Source organism: Penaeus japonicus, unplaced genomic scaffold, assembly GCF_977035675.1.
Source record: "Penaeus japonicus unplaced genomic scaffold, GWHDUDI00000001_assembly GWHDUDI00000028, whole genome shotgun sequence".
Taxonomy (NCBI): domain Eukaryota; kingdom Metazoa; phylum Arthropoda; class Malacostraca; order Decapoda; family Penaeidae; genus Penaeus; species Penaeus japonicus.
Window position 1 is genome coordinate 10,803,599 of NW_028234430.1, and position 20,000 is coordinate 10,823,598.

Sequence of the window (20,000 nt, forward strand, 5' to 3'; positions counted from 1 at the left end):
ATGTAGTCGACAGAACGAAAATTCGAATAACTTCCTCAGGAAGTTATTCAGCAGGTTTGATGCGCCAGGAATGTAATATTCTGTTGTAAAAACTATTAATACTAGTTCTTTCCTGTTGCAATTATACATTTTATTTAAAGTAATTAAACCTAACTTTTTTGTATTTATATTAAACTGGATGTGCATATTCACTACAGGGCGATTTAATAGCTCGACAGCTCGACCGTTATTCCGCAACTATCGCCGGATGAGGGGCGTTTTTAATGATTTAGATTGGTGGGCATACTTCAATAGATGCGGAAAAATAGGGAAAAGGACATTAGTATTCGTCTCGGTGTCTCATCCGAGCCCATCAGTTTCCTCGGGTGTTGAAAATGTGCATTTTTTATTAAAGCAACTCGGACGAAATCGTCGGACCCGAAGAAAGGTGCAACATAGCCCTTTCTATAAAAGTTTTTTGACAAATAACATGCTGAAACAAACCTATTACCTATCCATTAGTTTGCAAGGTCCTCTCAGTTGGGGGTCCAGGGGGCAGAATCCCCTGGCTAGGGGGAAAGGTTGGTTATAGTTTAGGACGCAATATATAAAGACCACGGGGTCCAAGGGACAGAGCACCCTTGCTAGAGGCATAGGTGCGTTTCATGGGTAGAACGCATTATATAAAGACCGAGGGGATTTAGGTGGCTTGTAGTAGACTACCACAGGGTTTACTGAAAAGAGTGCTCTTGGATCTTATAAAGTTGATTAATGGTGGACACGGCCGATTTTAAACTTTTTTTTTTATACAACAGATAAGCCTGTTTTACCCCATAATTTCCCTGATATACTTCCTGGCCTCCCCTACTATCGGTACTTTAACAATTCCAGAACCAGTCGTTTGCGATGGAAAAAAATGCATATTCGCGTTCTGCACATCAGGAAGAACGGCAGAAAAAACATTAAATTGCTTGATTTGATGGGTGTAGGAAATTGAAGTTCACCGAATAAGCTAAATTTACGGAACGTTAATGCAAGTATGCTTTTGCACGTTATTGAAATTTGATAATTTCTTCACCAGCTTTAATGGCCTGATTTATGGCGGGGTCGCATTTCTGAAGCTCCTTACACATACTTTAATCGTCCGCCATTTTGATATCCAGACCGTTGTTTCTCGTATAATCTGAAGTCTTAACATCTTGCCTCGGGTCTTCACCTCCCTCATTGGACTTCCTTACCCAAGTGCTCTTTCCTTGTCAGCTCAGATACTCTTCCTGACGTGCCATTACTATCTCAGCCTTTGTCTTGAAACCATCACTTTCACTGTTCCTTTAAGCCTTGCATTGCCGATTCTGACTCACTTTGTCACACCACACATTCATCGCTCAATTTCGGCTACTTTCATTCTCTTCCCATTTACTTCACGGGTTATGCTTCCCCTTTTCAATTCTCGGACATTTTCTTGTCAACTCTCATTACATCTCCCCAGCTTCCGTTATTTCCTTTTATACCGTCAGCCGGTATCTGTCTACTCTATTCAACTCCTCTCCATGCAACCCAATGCTTTCACGTTTACTTTGCTCTTGCTCGATGTAGATACTCTTGTATTATTCATCCCTCTATTATGAGTGCTGATATCCACATTCTTATCCCGTGTTCTATCACATCGGTATATATCATATCCCACGGTGTCCCCTCTTGTAAACTTTACCACGTTGAATGCAATGTTGAAGAGGAAGGGACTCGGTACAGAACCGTTTTGCAGCCCTACCTCCACTTCAAAGCAGCATGACATGCCAGCTCCACTCCTTACTGGCGTCTTGAACTTCCTGTGCATTTCCTTTATCAGTCATGCATATTTACTCGGCACCTTCCCTCAAACATCTCCACATTTCCTGTCTTAAGTACCCGATCATCGACCCTCTAGATCTGTAAAGACCATGTTTCTCTAAGTTCTCGATATGACTAATCCTGCATCCTTTTAATTCAACGATGGTCACTATTGTGCGTCTCTTTGAAGATAGTTATCAACGCTCCCTCCACTCGTCTGGTACCTCCCCTTATATTTCGCAACAAATCCACTTCCACTCATCCCAGGATCACTCAGGTCCAGTCTTGTTTTTCCTTTTTTTTCGCATAGTCCCACTACTGTTCTCTCTGCAACTTGTAACACTGGGTATGGTAGCCCATCGACATGGTCTCTTTGGTTCCTATGCATCTGACCCTCAAAATACCTTTCATCTTTCTTGTATAGTCACGAGCTAATGGAAGAGACGAGCTCATATACCTTTGGGCCCCTTCTACCCGACAAGTCAATAGGGGGAGGGACGGAGAAGGCCATGAGGGTGGGAGGTGGTTATTAGACGGTACAAGATAGATTTAATATTGAGAGTTGTATTAATCATGAGGTTTATCAAAGTTTCTTCATTTAACTCAATCTTGAATTTACAATAAGATTGGAGTCAATGGAACAAACTTTTACTGATTTTGTATGTCCTTTAATAGGTTTTCCTGTTGATAATGACTTAAATTGTGGAATAGTAGGGCGTTTTGTTCAGGGCCGTAACAAAACGTGTAGGATACATGGGCTTCTTTTAACATTGGAAACATCATTTTCACACACGAGCCTTTCGTCTTTCAACAATCGTCATTTATTGCCTTATTGATCCAGGCCTTCATTCACTCTATCACAACCTGAGCGCACGTTGTCAAACGAATCAGAAAGTGCAACGAAATTAAATAAAGGACATTTTCAATCATGTTTCAGGAATGTGTGCATTGCACGTTTCGTGTTACAGTAACGCTATATAGATAACTGTTGATGAAGGAGAATGGAATTGGTAGACTGCACTAAACCAACAAAATTCATTAGGTTTGCACTGATCGCGAGCAATATCCTGTCCATCCACCTCTGTCGTCCACAGCCTGAAGACTCCTCTGCATTAGTCCCTGTGGCGCCTCACGAGTTCAGGCTTGGCTCTATCTCCCCAAAGCTCATGTTTGCTTTTAAGATTTCACCCATCGTTCGGTCCTGGCTTGGTATCCAGCTGGTCAACACAGAACCTCATGGCGTTTGATGGGTTACGCAGTGACGTAGAATCATTTTAAATTTTCGAAAATATTCAGTGCTGTGAATAAAACCTAAATTTCAGATGTTATGTATCTTGCGAAATTGTTTTAGACGTGTTTTCTCTGCCCAAAGTTTATTTATAATTTCCCAGTCCTGTTTTCTAATTTTATTTATGGATATTATTACTGAATAACTAAAAGGTTTCAGCTGACCTGAATATAAGTTTCCAGTACTGCAAGTATGTAATACAAACCCCTATAAAACATTAAAATTTATCATCTAGGCTTCACGCCAATATTCTAGAAATGTGAAAATAATGCTGTCAATATATCCCTAACAGTGTCAATTGCCAAACCACAACATTGGTTAAGGTGTGTTTCTACCATCAATTACCTTGTCAAATTTTGTTTTCTGTCCGAGAAACTGACACTGTTTATGTAAGCAAACGCGCGCACGCCCTATAGTAAAGCTACTGTAGGTTTCATAAGCATTCACAAAACCATTTTTTTATGCCTGGGGCACTGATTGTTAATAAACTATCTAATAGTTTTATAAGCACAGAATGGCTTTATGCTACATTACCTTTATTTCCTCACGTTGGTAACATGTGTGCATGCTCAGTGAACCTTTATTTTACAAAGTTTTTTTTCAAATTATTAGGATCATATTCATAAAAAGTTATTCATTACTTTAACTTAATTTTCAATGGCGGAGCTCCCCCCACTTTCCTCCATATCCCAGCGTCCTATTCTATATCTATAAGCAGCATATTACGTAACACACCTTGTTTCTGCAACATTGACTCGAATGCATTCCATGCATATTTCTTACTTAAAATTAGTTATATGAAAAACTTCTATTAAATAGACGTCATGATTCATGATGCCCCAATTTTAAAATCGAATAATTAAAAATCTCTCCCTTCCTCTCATCCCCACCCCTTCTAACTCTTCGGGTAGAAGTGACCCAAAGGTGTGTGGGCTTATGTTCCATTAGCTCGCGACCACACTACAATAATTGCATCCTTAATTTGCTTTAAGTGATTTATACCCTTTGTTGTTTTTGATAAAGCCTTTGTTTTTCAGGTGAGATAAGGACAGGATGTTACCGCCAGCTGTTCCACCCAGAACAGCTGATCACTGGAAAGGAAGATGCTGCCAACAACTATGCCCGGGGCCACTATACTATTGGCAAAGAAATAGTCGATGTTGTCCTTGACCGCATCAGGAAGCTGTCCGACAACTGCACGGGTCTCCAGGGTTTCCTGATCTTCCACTCGTTCGGCGGCGGCACTGGGTCTGGCTTCACGTCTCTGTTGATGGAGAGGTTGTCGGTGGACTATGGCAAGAAGAGCAAGCTGGAGTTCGCCATCTATCCCGCCCCGCAGGTCGCCACCGCCGTCGTGGAGCCCTACAACTCGATCCTGACGACCCACACTACCTTGGAGCATTCCGACTGCGCCTTCATGGTGGACAACGAGGCCATCTACGATATCTGCCGCAGGAACCTCGACATAGGACGTCCCTCCTATAATAATCTGAATCGACTCATTGGCCAGATTGTTTCGTCCATCACTGCGTCTCTTAGATTTGATGGCGCTCTGAATGTCGACCTGACGGAGTTCCAGACCAACTTGGTGCCGTATCCCAGGATTCATTTCCCTCTGGTCACCTACGCGCCCGTTATCTCGGCGGAGAAGGTCTACCACGAGCAGCTCTCGGTCTCGGAGATCACCAATGCCTGCTTCGAGCCCGCGAACCAAATGGTGAAGTGCGACCCTCGTCACGGCAAGTACATGGCGTGCTGCTTGCTCTACCGCGGGGACGTCGTGCCCAAGGACGTGAACGCCGCCATCGCAGGCATCAAGACGAAGCGCACCATCCAGTTCGTGGACTGGTGCCCCACGGGCTTCAAAGTCGGCATCAATTACCAGCCTCCGACCATCGTTCCCGGCGGAGACCTGGCCAAGGTGTCCCGCGCCGTGTGCATGCTCTCCAACACCACCGCCATCGCCGAGGCCTGGGCGCGCCTCGACCACAAGTTCGACCTCATGTACGCCAAGCGCGCCTTCGTGCACTGGTACGTGGGCGAGGGCATGGAGGAGGGCGAGTTCACGGAGGCGCGCGAGGACCTGGCGGCGCTCGAGAAGGACTACGAGGAGGTGGGCGTCGACTCGGCTGATGCAGCGGAGGACGACGGGGAGGAGTATTGAGTTCTGCACATTAATTATACGCTTTCTAACTGTGTGAATGTGGCTTTCGTAAAATAAAGTGAATGGTTATTTTAGTGGATGTTTTGTTGCCAACGAAACCGTTACCCTACTTCATACATACACCGAAGCATAAAGGAGTTTTCTCCAGCATAAACTTATTCAAATCTATTTATCGTTGAAATAAAGGTGGAAGTTCTTACTACGATCTATAAATCGTGCAATATACTTAATATATAACCAGCAAAGATGAGGTGTTACTGCATATTTGACACGAATTCGCAAGAAGTTAACAATCTGAGCAGAGTAAATACGAGTACTTTTTAAATAGAAATACAAGTAACAAGGACTCGATGTGGACGCAATTATAAACTTACAAATTAAACTAGTATGAAGGGTTTAGAAATGCAACAACATGAATCGATGTGGCAAATCTCTAAAAGTATCAAAGCCGTGGTAATAGTTTTCGGTTACTCTAGGATCGTTAATGTCTGTAATACATAAGTTGAGTTTCCCCAGTTTCCGTTCAGAAGAAACAAGATAATTGGGTATACAATACAATAATGATTAAGCAACATATACGTGGTGGGCTTGGCGCAATATTGCATATAATGTCACATATGCTAAATGTTAACCTTATTTGTAACCCTTTCCATTCACATTATTAATGTCAAATGAGAAGTGTTACAAATAAAGCTAACATTTATCTAGGAAATAGAATGGGTTTACGGGAAGGGTGGGGGCGGGGTGAATCACAGGCGATCTTTGCTCGCGGTTTCCTCTTTTTCTGACGTCACATCAAGCAAAACTCGCCCTTCTGAACAGGGCCTATGGAAGATTCGACCCAAACTATCTCTTCCTACCTTGGACTGGACCCCTTATAAGAGATGAGAGCCCGCATATAGAATAAACGATTATATTCAATCTGTTTAAATCAAGTTTTTTCCCGTTATACCCAGATGAAGTGAAACAAATTGGGTACAAAATGAGACCAAAACAATTAGTCGGTTATTACTTATTACTAGGGCTGTGACATTATGCTTTTACAGAAATGCTTTTTATGCTTTTTAAAAAATGCTTTTTATGCTTTAAAATATGCTTTTTATGCTTTAAAATATGCTTTTTCTGAAATAACTGCAACAAACTCTCATATCATTATGAAACTTTGCCACAGGGTATTTCACACCCTCCCGTAATATCCCAATGTGTTGTGAATCATCAACAGTACATAATAATGCCACTTCTCCCTATAAAAAGGAGAAAGTTAAACGTCTCTCCCAAAGAAACGAACATAAATTGGTGACATAATACCTGTGACGTAATCAAGCTCCAACCACATAGTTAATCCCCTTGTTCGTACCCTCCTCCTCTTCCTACCCCCTCTCCATATTTCCCTCCCTTCCTCCCCCTCCTCGTTTATCTTCCCTCTTCCCTCGTTTTATCATGCAGTTTTAAGGCGTAAATAAAATAGTGTAGTAGTGGTATTCTATATTTCTATTATAGCCGCATCCTTGAATGATTTTGTGAACAAAACACTGAATTTACTCATCTGGCGTATAAAAGCATAGATTTTTAGTAAAAAGAATAGTTTACATAAAAAACATATTTTTTTTATAAAAAGCATATTCTTTTAAAATGGCCTATGAAAAGCATATTCTTTAAAATGAAATATGCTAAAAGAATATGCTTTATGCCAAAAGCATAATGTCACAGCCCTACTTATTACTATTTTCTCACTGAAGTTTGCTCGTCTGCATAAGAGTTAGATGGAAATGGTCGACGGGATACAGGAAGATAGCGGCGAAATGGAGCCCAGTATAGAGGATCGCTAAGCTGGCTGGCTTTTACAATAGAATAGTCAGCAAATACAGCAGAATGTTAAAGTTACACCTATTACACGCACCGTTTTCTATAAAAAAAATTCTGGAGCTTACCAATTCGGTCGAACGCGAAGGCAAGCGCTTTAACTTTCCACATTGATTATCATAAAGTAATGTCAGATTATACATGTTGGATTCATTTAAAGCTTATTCTGTTGCACTTAAGTTTGGTATAGGAGAAAAGCTTGGATTAGGAGCTGCAAGGAATAGGTGTTATGTTGTACATATTTCATCAAAATATATTCTAAATACGCATTACTTCATCGGGATTAAGAATACGCGATGTTCGTATTTTCTTTCAAGTAAGGGATAAACATGCATGTTTTTCTTTCCACAAGTATTTTTTAAGTTCATATAAGATTACAGGATTGGAAAAGGAAAATCAAAGTTAGTGATACAGTTTATTACTTGATAGATATTCATTAAGATTGAGTGTATTGTTTTTTACCCTACTTGTAAAATCTAGAATCTATAAATCTGAACTTTCATTCCGTAAATATTTCAACTTTACACTACCACTGTAGATAAGTCATTTCGAGTATTACTCGATACTTGTATTAAGACATTCGAACTATCAAAAACTTCCCTATATGATAAGTTAATAAATACATTTAGTTCTGTGGAGAGACTAAAGGATCAACGTACGAACTACCACTAAACTACACCCTCAATAAAAAATAGATAAATAAATAAATGCACAGACGGAATCATTACAAAGATCACGAAATAGTAATTTATTTGTCAGAAATATCTTGTCTATATCTAAAGAGCTTCACTTAACAGCTGTTATCGAACCTGCAATGAAATGTGACCTTGGAAAAAAAAAAAAAAAAAAAAGCCAAAGTTACGGCTAATGCTAATGCTTCTTAAAGGTCACGGGGTAATTTCTACGCTTCAGAGGCTACACAAGCTAAGAATAGAGGAATACTTTAGGAATGTTAATAAATTGAGAGAAATAATGTGGCTTCATATCCATCCGGATTTCCAATTAGTGTTGAAAAAAAGTCACCTTAGCAAGCCAGAAGAGGGTGTTGAAGTCTGTATACATTGCAGATAATGGTGATATTGAGGTTGTGAATGTTGAAAATGTTAATTAAATATCTGCATAGTAGGTCATATAGTGAACTTGATATTAGGATTGAGGGCAAGATCAGAAATTATAAAGTTAGATTTGTGGATTCTGATGTTCTTGGTGGTGCACTGTGGTTCATAATGATTGGATAAAGATTATGAAAAAAAAGGAAATACTCTAGCTATTAATGAATTCCTTAATAAGTGTGATACTTCACACAAGTCAAATGAAAATCTTGTGCAACAAAGTTAAGAGGGATTTAGAAGTTGCAAATACTCACTGGGTGACAGAGGTGTTTTGTTTAGGATTTAGTATCACCTTCACTTGGGTAATATTGCAGCAACATTCAGTTCCTAAAAAAAGGTCATTGTTGGCTGTGATTTAGAATTATCAGTTTGTAAAGATTAAATAAATAAATATTGCAAATCTCCCTCATTAATCAAAGGTTTGGGCTATTAGTCATATTAGTTTCCAAATTGTATTTTTTCTGATATTTTCATGAAAGAGTCGCTAAACGAATATATTTTTCTGTTTAATGATTGGTTTTATTTACATCTACTCCTCCCCCTCCCCCTCCCTCTCCCTCTCCCTCTCCCTCTCCCTCTCCCTCTCCCTCTCCCTCTCCCTCTCCCTCTCCCTCTCCCTCTCCCTCTCCCTCTCCCTCTCCCTCTCCCTCTCTTTCTCCTACTCTCTCCCTACCCGTCTCCTTATCCTCCTCCCTTTGCTTCTCTTTCCCTTTCCTCTTTCCAACTGCCTGACAGTTCATGGTTGCTAATCATATCCATGAAGTTTTCTCATTGAACCATAGAAGTTCATGTCGTTTAGTATACCAACTACCTGCGAATGAACGATGCAGATTGAAAAACAGAAATACACAGAGACTCTTGCACGCGATATCTCTCGTCATGTGACCTCAATGATAGGTCACTGAAGGGCATAGCAGATTCTATGGTGGGCACGATACTGCTCGTATGGGATCCCGTATGTGGGAATCAAGGTGTTGCACGAACGATCACTGCACGTATGACGGGAAGTTCACGTCGATGTGGACATCAAGGTGTTAGTCAGGTGTAGGTGGAAATGTCTGCAAATGTAGCAGGGATAGGTTACCACCGGGCCCATATATATATATGTATATATTTATATGTATATATATATGTATATATATGTATATATATGTATATATATGTATATATATGTATATATATGCATTATATATATATATATATATATATATATATATATATATATATATATATATATATATATATATTATATGCATTTATATATATGCATATATATATATATATATATATATATATATATATATATATATATATATGCATTTATATATATGCATATATAATATATATATATAATATATATATATATATATATATATGTATATATATGTATATATTTATATATATATATATATATATGCATATATATGCATATATATATGCATATATATATGCATATATATATGCATATATATCCACTTATATGCATATATATGTATATATATGTATATATATGTATATATGTGTATATATATATGTATATATGTATATATGTATATATGTATATATATATATATATATATATATATATATATATATATATATAATGTATGTATGTATGTATATACACAGACATATAAATATATACACATTCATATTGCACATATAGATGTATGCAAAAGCACACATGCACACACACAAATCGTATTATCTTCCCATCGTCAACAATCTTTTCCGTTATGAAACGCATCCGCATCACAACCACTCATATATAAATTAAAAAATGACTATCTACATTACATTACATTGTGTTCTTATCGGCAGGAAACCCAATAGGATGTTATGCTCGCGAACAATGTTCAAGATAGAGGCTTTAGGATATGACGGGTTAAAAAAGAAGTATTTTTTCAAAATAATATTTTTGTTTTTTTGAAATGTGGATGTACAATTGAACAGAAAACGTTTTCTCAAGCTTGCTGCTTCCCGGATATGCACCCAGTATTTTTCTTGTTGCGTTCATGTTCACCCACAGGGCTGTTCATTATATGCACTAATTTGTTTATTGGTCTATTATTTACCAAATTCAGAGAGAAATGTGGAGAATTTCACTCCACTCGCCTCAAGCTCTTTTTTTTTCTTCAGTCCTGGCAGATTAGCGTTTTTAGGAGAAAAACCCCTCTGAAGTCACAAATCAAAGAATTTCCCTTCTTCTGATGAGCACAACATCCTCCTTTGGGGGAATAACCATATATAATATTTATTTTTTTCCATATCTACCGCTGTTTCTCCAAAACGGTGCTTCGTATGGATAAATAGGTAATATAGATAACATTGTAAAGTGAATATAAATTATTCATTCGGTATCCCTGGTTTGCTTTTTACATTTGATTCTGTATATATGAGTGTGTGTGAGTATGTGTGTATTTACATGATAAAATGCAATATGAAGGATTGATTATGCTAACTGTAGTAGAAAATATAGGCGTAGATGAGGACTGCAGGGGATACTCTCGGAATGGAACGAACATATACATCAGTAATAAAATGTATCCTTCAAAAAATAAACCCTAACTTCATTTACACGTATTTTTTCGCAAGAATGTATTCGCGTATATGTGACCTTTTTTCTTTTTGTATACGGTCAAACGTGTATTATAGTCCCTATATCTTTTATCCGTGCGATGCAGCGTTTTGGAGAGAAATGACCCTTAAGGCGCCTTTCTACCAAATATGAAAATCTATATTGATTTTTCCCTCATTCGACCTTTTTCATCTAATTTGCCCGGACTACTTGGCAGTGTCGCATCTTTGCATATTCCAGCTCTGATTTTGGGCTCGGTTTTCTGAAAGCCTGATTTATGGACAGGTATTTGTGAAGAAGTTCTGGGGTTCTTTGGGGGATAAAAATGGCCCACCCTCCACATAAAGAAAGTTCGAGTTCACTCCTATGACTTATCGTATTAAGGAGAACACATGTTAATGCTGAACGAATTGTAAACAAAACAACGAAGAGAAAAACTGGAAAACATGCGGTTATGGCCATATTCGTGTGTTATTTTTTTTTCTTTACGTTGTTTTTGTACAAGAGGAACACTTACTTGTTTAACTTCATGAAATACCTTTATTATGTGTCTGTTCAATAAGTACAAGAGTGGACTTCTTATCCATTTGTTTATTAGAGACCATGTTTTAAAATCTAGTTAAACCATCATTGCAAAACGTTTGTAAAAATCTGGAAATACCAATGACAACACAACGGTGATTAGAATAATATTTGTAATGACAACAACAATATTAACATTAATGACACGAACAACAACAGTGATTATATGACGATGATCATGAGAACAAGGATGATAAGGAAGATAAAAGCAACAACATTTCAACGAAATCATTGCTAGACCTCATTTTAATGAAGGTGTAAAGAATGATTATCACATAGCATGATAATGATAAGATAACGTATAGCCAATCGCGTTAATGAATATCTGCCAATTTGCAGCTGATAATTAATTGATAGCTTGGCCAGGAGACCCGAGTTTATCTTTTGCTACAGTCTGTTCTACGGTGTTTGCGTTACAAGGTTAACCAATAGATGTGTCTTATGAAAGCTGTTACTACATTACAGTCTGATCTTGTGAGTTGTAAGGATATTTTACACATGTGCACTGACAATAGTCGTGTGTGTGTGTGTGTGTGTGTGTGTTTTTTTTTTTAGGTCTTTGTGAATTTGTCCGATAATGTCCCTTTTTTTTTTTTTTTTTTTTAGAAAATTAGATAGCGTGAGAAGTAAAGGAATTTATAATGATAGAATATTAGAAAATCGAATAAGTATGTTTGTCTACCAGAAAATGTTAGTTATATTCTACCAATATCAGTTCACCCTCCCCCCCCTTTCCACCCAGTGAAATCTCACCCCACAGAGTAATTGTTGCATAAGGTCCTTGCAAATGAATCCTCAGAGAGTATATGGTAAATGAAATATGCGAAATTGGCTGATAAACGCAAAATAATTTACAACCTCTTACCGAATAACTCAAAAGACATCTTGTAAATACACAAAATAACAAAAACTACATGATTTACATACGTATAGCAGGAGTATGGCTAATCAATATTGTTTATCCCAGTCCTGCACCCCCCCCCCCTCCCGCGCTATCGTAGGCAGTTGAGTCATCAGCTAAGCACTCGTTTCCAAATGTCTTTTTTTTTTTTTTTTTTTAGCCTATGATGGACCTTATTCATCGATTGATTTCGTTGGGATATTTTTATAAGTTACTTTTATCATTATTGATGTTGTTATCGTTATTATTTTTTGCGGCTATGTTATTATCATCACCTTCATATGTTTTGTAGGAAAAAGTTTGAATCCGGATTGCCTTTTCTGTATTACTTTTTTAAACTCAAAAAGGTGTATGAATTTTAATCATCTCAGAGGCTTTAAGTACTGCAAGATGAGATTTCTATCCACATAGATTGCAGTGTCTGTTTCTCCCAAAGTCTTTTCTTACGGTGATTTTTTTTAACATACTAACATATATCTAATCTAATTAAAACTTTTTTTTGCATGTTCTCCATCATTAATCTCCATTAATACATCTCATTTACAACAATAGCGTAGGACTAAGTACTCAGTCCTGAGGTATAAATTTAATCAATTTGTTCCAATCTACGATAAGCTTTACATTCCCTGATTTTTTCGCTAGTAATTTTATTTAAAAATTAACCACTAACTTATTTAACAGTTTTCTGGATCCAGAAGTATGATATCTATGACTGATCGAGCCATTACATCAAGGAACACAGCGTAAATTTATTTATTTATTTATTTTTTGGTGAAAAACGGAGTAACGAACCGAGGAGTTCTCTGTGGGATGTACTAGAAAAAATAATCTACTCTTCAAATTACATTATAGATAATCATTCAAAAATGTAATTCAGAATAACAGAAATAAAAGATAGAATAATAGTTAGAAATAGATAAAGAATTTCTCTCTCTCTCTCTCTCTCTCTCTCTCTCTCTCTATATATATATATATATATATATATATATATATATATATATATATATATAGAGAGAGAGAGAGAGAGAGAGAGAGAGAGAGAGAGAGAGAGAGAAGATTGAGAATACAGAAAATTGTGAAATATATATTGGCACCATCTCACATAAGGTTAGATCAATAGCCTACCAAAGCAAAGATGCAACACTAAATTTACGGACAAGAAAGAGCGAAAAAGAATAAATGAAGGAGGAGATGGATAGACGGATAGATATAGAAAATGGTTGAGGCTGAGAAAGATCGAGATCCAGCTAGAGAGAGAGCGAGAGAGAGAGCGAGAGAGAGAGCGAGAGAGAGAGCGAGAGAGAGAGAGAGAGAGAGAGAGAGAGAGAGAGAGAGAGAGAGAGAGAGAGAGAGAGAGAGAGAGAGAGAGAGAGAGAGAGAGAGAGAGAGAGCGAGCGAGAGAGAGAGAGAGCGAGAGAGAGAGAGAGAGAGAGAGAGAGAGAGAGAGAGAGAGAGAGAGAGAGAGAGAGAGAGAGAGAGAGAGAGAGAGAGAGAGAGAGAGAGAGCGAGAGAGAGAGAGAGAGAGAGAGAGAGAGAGAGAGAGAGAGAGAGAGCGAGAGAGAGAGAGAGAGAGAGAGAGAGAGCGAGAGAGCGAGAGAGCGAGAGAGCGAGAGAGCGAGAGAGCGAGAGAGCGAGAGAGCGAGAGAGCGAGAGAGCGAGAGAGCGAGAGAGCGAGAGAGCGAGAGAGCGAGAGAGCGAGAGAGCGAGAGAGCGAGAGAGCGAGAGAGCGAGAGAGCGAGAGAGCGAGAGAGCGAGAGAGCGAGAGAGCGAGAGAGCGAGAGAGCGAGAGAGCGAGAGAGCGAGAGAGCGAGAGAGCGAGAGAGCGAGAGAGCGAGAGCGAGAGAGCGAGAGAGCGAGAGCGAGAGAGAGAGAGAGAGAGAGAGAGAGAGAGAGAGAGAGAGAGAAGGGGGGAATATAGCTAAAAATAAATTGCTCATAAAAAAAGTGATTACATAATTAAAATAATATAATAAATAAACAGGTCCACTGACACTGAGGAAATGCATCTGAGGATAATATGAAAATGATGCTAATTTCAATGTTCAAATTTAATGAAAACCAGTAGATAATTAAATGTTGATTTACAATACAGAATAAAAATAAAATAAAACCCTAGAAAAAGACAGAATTCGAATACATGGGCATACATATTGATTCATCAGAGCCTAAAATACATTTCCAAAGCCGCGAAAATCTCTAGTTATTTTTATTTTTTTCTTAGTAAATGGAAAATCCTAAACCAATAGAACATTCGAGGTTTATCCCGAAAGCACGGAGTACGATCGAGGCGGAGGAGTCGTGATAACGTAAAAAAATACAACTACCTTTTTTCGTATGATATGGTAAAAAATTTCGCTTTGAATAATTTATTTTGATGTAAGATATGTATTTTAGTATTTTTGGTATTTTTATTGTTGGGAATATTACAGAAGAGTGATTGAATAATTGAAATGATATAATGTTGGAACTTGTACCGATGTAAACATTGCCTTTCCAACAGTCGTGGAGGACAGACGTAACGCTCCTTCACCTCGATAAGGTTCTTATTTCTGCACTTTTATCGGATGTTATAAGGTATTGAATCATTGAGAGAGCTTTTATTTTTTATTTTTTATGATGGTTGCATGATTTTAGCCAGTGGGTGAAAGTGACATGCGTTTTTACTGGTTGACAGGAGCGGTTTTTGACGAGTTTTTTGTTGTTGTTGTTATCAGTTGTATATATTATTGCTTGATGATACAGCCTTACGTAATGTTTTGCATGGCTGTTCCAAAATATAGTTAGGTTGAGAAAAGCAAAGGATTTACAACTGTTTATATCCTATAAACCAAGAACTAGGTAGGGCGAAGACCAGCAGCAAATCACGGTACTTTTCTAGAATAGGTTTGCTGAAAGCACTTCTGTACCCTCGGTATGTTGCACTTTGGCAATGGTCGGGGGGCATTTTCTAGAATAGGTTTGCATCATGAAACCCATTGAAGTTGATACTGATGGATTCCCTGTCATGTCGTGTGCATCTAAAGTTGTTTTATTCTGGGTCAATTTTCAATGGTGATTATATGAGAGGTCAGTAGGTGGGGAGGGCATACAAGTTAAAAGGGCAATGGTTTGGTATTAATAGGTCTCAGGAATGATGTATTTTTGGCGCTATTAGTGGGCTGTGTCCCCTAGAACCCTACACATGTGGGTGGGTGGGGGGGGCTACTGACTTACATTACTATATTTAGTTAGTAGATTTCACTAGGAGACTAAGGATGTCAATTACAATCCATTTTATGATGTGGATGTATTCTAGAAATTTGTGAGACAAACTGTCAACATGATATCCTGGTAAAATACAGCTTGGCAGTTTATTGTCAAAGGAGGAACCAGTCCAAGCACTGTCTTGCTTGAATGTATGTGACCCTCTGAAATAGAAGAGGTATTTGTGTCGAAACGAAAAGTGACAGAAAACACAATCAAAGATTATCAATATTAACCCTCTCTGGACGGGTGGTACAGTACTGTACCGCTCATTCAAAAGCCCAGTGCACAGTATTGTGCCAGCCATTCAATTGATTTAGGCCTAATAATTTGAACGCCCCGGCATTGTGACATTCAAGGCTAGAATGCCCCCGTCGTGGATGGGTTAAAACCACCATCTACATATAACGTGAATTTTCTACCTTTGTTTTTCTTTCTTTTTAAGCTCATTATGTTTACTTTGTAACCCTGTAATAACCTTTATAAATTTCCCTATGACTGCTCCCCATAAATTAGCATAGATTTATCCCTGGGCTCCGAAAGTTATTTTTTCCAAAGACATTTAACCTTATTTCCCATTAAAGATAAGTCAGTGAAAGAATGAAGGAAATTGAAGGGAATAGCTCACAAAACAATGATTTTGGCCAAATATAAGCAGAACTTAAGCTAAGTTAGATGAAATTGAATTAAAGATTGCATTACACCCAACCTAACCCAGTATACCCTTATCTTATCCTAACCTCTGCGATGTTACCCTAAGCATAAGTGTTTCATTTAAGCTTTATTCTTGTAGTTTTATGGAGTATTAGTTCTTTCTTTAATCTTAGGGTATTCATTAGGGTATATTATTTGGGAAGTTAAAGTTATTTCTTGATGATAATCATGATCATGATGTTAATGTGAGAGTAACAGTAATGATAACTTTAATAATAATAGTACCTATGATATTAATGATGATAATGATGATGATGTTAATGATAATGATATAGTGATAATAATGATGATAATGGAGTAATATTGATAATGATGATGATAAAAATAAAAACACAATATGGAATGGATTTTAGTTATGGGTTTTAGTTGCTAAAAAACACTTTAATTCCAGGTAGAGTTGTTTAGGCAAGAGCCAGTTCCTCATCTAGTTCTAGTATTTTGGCGACAGTCATAGCTTGAGTTTTAACCCACTCACGACGGGGGCATTCCAGCCTTGCATGTTACAATGCCGGGGCTCTCGAACGCATAGGCCTAAGTCAGTTAAATGAACGACGCCGTATGGCGTCACCCAGCGAACGGGCCTAGAATGCGTGGTACCGTAGTGTACCACCCGTCCAGAGAGGGTTAATATTAATTCTAGTTCTGGTTCCATAGTACCTATACTTACAGCACGTACATTCTAACAAAATGTAGCTCAGACTGGTTCCTCCTTTTGATGAGGAGGGAGGTGTACAAGCCCTGTTTTGTCAGAATGTACATGGTGGTAGTTTGTTGATCTTTGCCAGTGTGTGAAAAGTAGAGGCCATGGCATTGCCTAAAGGATGGATGGGAGAATTCAATAGTCAGTTGTAGACTTTGCTTTATGCATATTGTTTTGTTTATGGCAAATAGCGTTGTTCTGTGTGTTCTTTATGACCATTACAATAGGTTTTTTATATCTTTGTGGTTACCAGTTTCTTTCATTTCCACCTTTTGGGAGCTCCTGTGTGATCCTGCATGTAAAACTAGTATTCCTTTGCTTTTGTGTGAGATCTGACACATTTCAACACCATAAATTAACTAATATCATTTTAAATTACGTGATCTATTATTCCTTAGTTTAAGAATGCAATGGGAAGCTTTACTTCTGATTTTTAAAGTGCAGTGTAAACTTTTATTTCTGATATCAAGTGTGCAATTAAAGAAAACAAAAAGTATATGATTTCAATATTTTTTTTCATGTGAAAAAAGTGCTGTAATTGCATCCAAGGTTCCAATGTTGCCAATGAGTGAAAGAGTGAAGGGCCCGTGCAAGCACCATAGCGCATACTACATCATTGGCCCATATTTATTTGAGCCAACACCCCTCTTTACTGAAGTAGAATCAAGTAAGCCATGACTATTGCTGCAGTAAGCTGGAAGGCTGTGATGGGTGACCCTACTCCCCATCCCCTGCACATCACAGGTACAGTCCACACAGGTCCACACATTCCCTTTGAATACCCAGAGGATAAGACCCTGTATTACACAATATCCTGAGAGTCGGCTTAATACCTTAGGTAGGTGGTATGTATTTTGTGGTCTGGTGAATCAATATGATATTGTTTAAGAAGTTGCCACACAGTCTGAATCCCTAGAAACACAGGGAAGGTTCTAGAAGAATGTTCTGGGTGACTTATTTCAACCTCAGCCTCTGTTTGCACTGCTATGGCTAGCCTTTCTGTTATTGGTGTGAGAGGTCATTGCAATATAGCCCCTCTCCTTAACCTCACAATTAGTCATTAGTATTAAAAATTATTTAATCAAGATATAGAATTTATATCAGGCAGACAGGTTTTAGTTGCTGAGAACAGTCAGAGTTGTTTGAGCATTATCAGTAGAGGGAAAGTAGGAGGGGCAGATATTATCTAGAAGCAATATTTTCATGTAACAAGTTCCTTATTTAGGTTTTAAAGTCTTGCCCTGTATAGTGTATAGGACATAGGACTCCTCCTCCTCCTCCTCCTCCTCCTCCTCCTCCTCCTCCTCCTCCTCCTCCTCCTCCTCCTCCTCCTCCTCCTCATGGTGATGATGGTGATGATGCTGGAGAGGATGATAATGATGATGATGATGATGATGATGATGATGATGATGATGATAATGATAATGATAATGATAATGATAATGATAATGATAATGATGATGATGATGATGATGATGATGATGATGATGATGATGATGATGATGATGATGATGATGATGATGATGACAGCCGCTGCCACAACCACCACCACTACCACCTCATCAGATTCCATAGCCTATTCCTCAGCTGTATCAAACCAAAATGTCCAAACCTCATAGTCATGGTGAAGGATGTCATTCCATGCCCACCTTTTGTTGCCATGACTGTGCATTATCTGTCGTTCGTTTCTTTTTTTTATTATTTCTCTCAATATCCTCAGGAACAACAAACCTTGCATCTATCCTATCCATGGAAAGGAAATGTGGCCTAGTAAGTGTAATTTTGTATATTTTCCTTTTATTTTCTTTGATTTACCTTCTTATTGATGTGTTTATATGGATTGGTAAGGGTAACTCGTGTATTGGTGTCTCGTGGGATAAATTTTATTTGGGTCGGTATATTTTCAATACTTTTCAATGTGTATCTGGTTCAGAGAAGTTCATGTGTTTATGATTAACTTCGTAGGTGATTCAAAAGAGTTTGTGGTATATACATTGTTTCCTCAGTGGGGAAATCTGTTTGTTTTGTTCTTTTTCATCTTTCAAAATGTATTTGTTTTATTTCACTTTTGTATCCGCCCATTTGTATATTGATTTCTTACCTACTTGACGTTCCTTCTTTCCTTACTTATTCTATTCCAACTTAACTACGCTTTCTTCCTCTCAGTTATAGCAATAAGCTTGAGATGCAATATAACTCTCTGCTTCTCCATACTCTTACACTATTGACATTCAGTTGGTATGGGACTCCAGTCTTATTTCTCCACAAAGAAGTATAGGGGTTCAAAGAGGGTGGAAGATGTGTGCTTGCAGACAACACCCAGTCACCAGGAAAAATGTCCTGTATACCTCTGTGCAACATCAGCAACAACGACAGACAGCTTTATAAATAGTTGCTTGCAGTAATGAGAAAAATATATTAAATTGTGATCATGATGATAATGATAAACTTCCACTCTCTCTTCCTCCCTCCCTCCCTCCCACTCTCTTCCTTCCTTTCCTTCCTTCCTCCCTTCCTTCCTTCCTTCCTTCCTTCCTTCCTTCCTTCCTTCCTTCCTTCCTTCCTTCCTTCCTTCCTTCCTTCCTTCCTTCCTTCCTTCCTTCCTTCTTTCCTTCTTTCCTTCTTTCCTTCCTTCCTTTCTCCCTTTCTCCCTCCCTCCCTCCCTCCCTCCCTCCCTCCCCCCCTCCCCCCCTCCTGTCCTCTTACCCTTTCCTCCCTCCCTCCTTTCCTTCCTTCCTTCCTTCCTTCTTTCCTTCCTTCCTTTCTCCCTTTCTCCCTCCCTCCCTCCCTCCCTCCCTCCCTCCCTCCCTCCCTCCCTCCCTCCCTCCCTCCCTCCTCTCTCTCTCCCTCCTCTCTCTCTCTTTCCCCCACTTTATTCCTCTCTCCCTTACTTTATTCCTCTCTCCCCATCCTACCACCCCCTATTTGTCACTCACTCTTCCCTCTTTTTATCTCTCCACTTGCATTGCCTCTGCTCTCTTGACGTTAACTTTAGTCTTGGCTCTTTGCCACCAGAAGCATTATATTGACCATGCATTGCTAGAGA

General features: G+C 38.5%; 2 protein-coding genes across 8 annotated transcripts in view; both read left to right on the forward strand.

The window, feature by feature from the left end:
- The window catches only part of LOC122261382 (tubulin alpha-3 chain), a 6,223-nt gene extending 888 nt beyond the window's left edge, over positions 1-5,335 (forward strand). Inside the window, exon 3 of the mRNA XM_043028977.2 lies at positions 4,135-5,335. Coding sequence (XP_042884911.1) covers positions 4,135-5,261 — 1,127 coding nt within the window. The 3' untranslated portion in view covers positions 5,262-5,335. The remainder of the gene's footprint in view (positions 1-4,134) is intronic.
- Positions 5,336-11,771: 6,436 nt separating this feature from the next.
- Positions 11,772-20,000, forward strand: part of Herc4 (HECT and RLD domain containing E3 ubiquitin ligase 4) — a 29,941-nt gene continuing 21,712 nt past the window's right edge. For 2 of the 7 annotated variants that reach the window (XM_043028978.2, XM_043028983.2), the window contains exons 1-2: positions 14,765-14,836; positions 18,675-18,724. In XM_043028978.2, coding sequence (XP_042884912.2) covers positions 18,715-18,724 — 10 coding nt within the window. In that variant the 5' untranslated portion in view covers positions 14,765-14,836; positions 18,675-18,714. Of the gene's footprint in view, positions 11,871-14,764; positions 14,872-17,643; positions 17,699-18,674; positions 18,725-20,000 lie in introns of those variants that run through there. The other 5 variants (XM_043028980.2, XM_043028979.2, XM_043028982.2 and 2 more) reach the window with 5 other exon arrangements.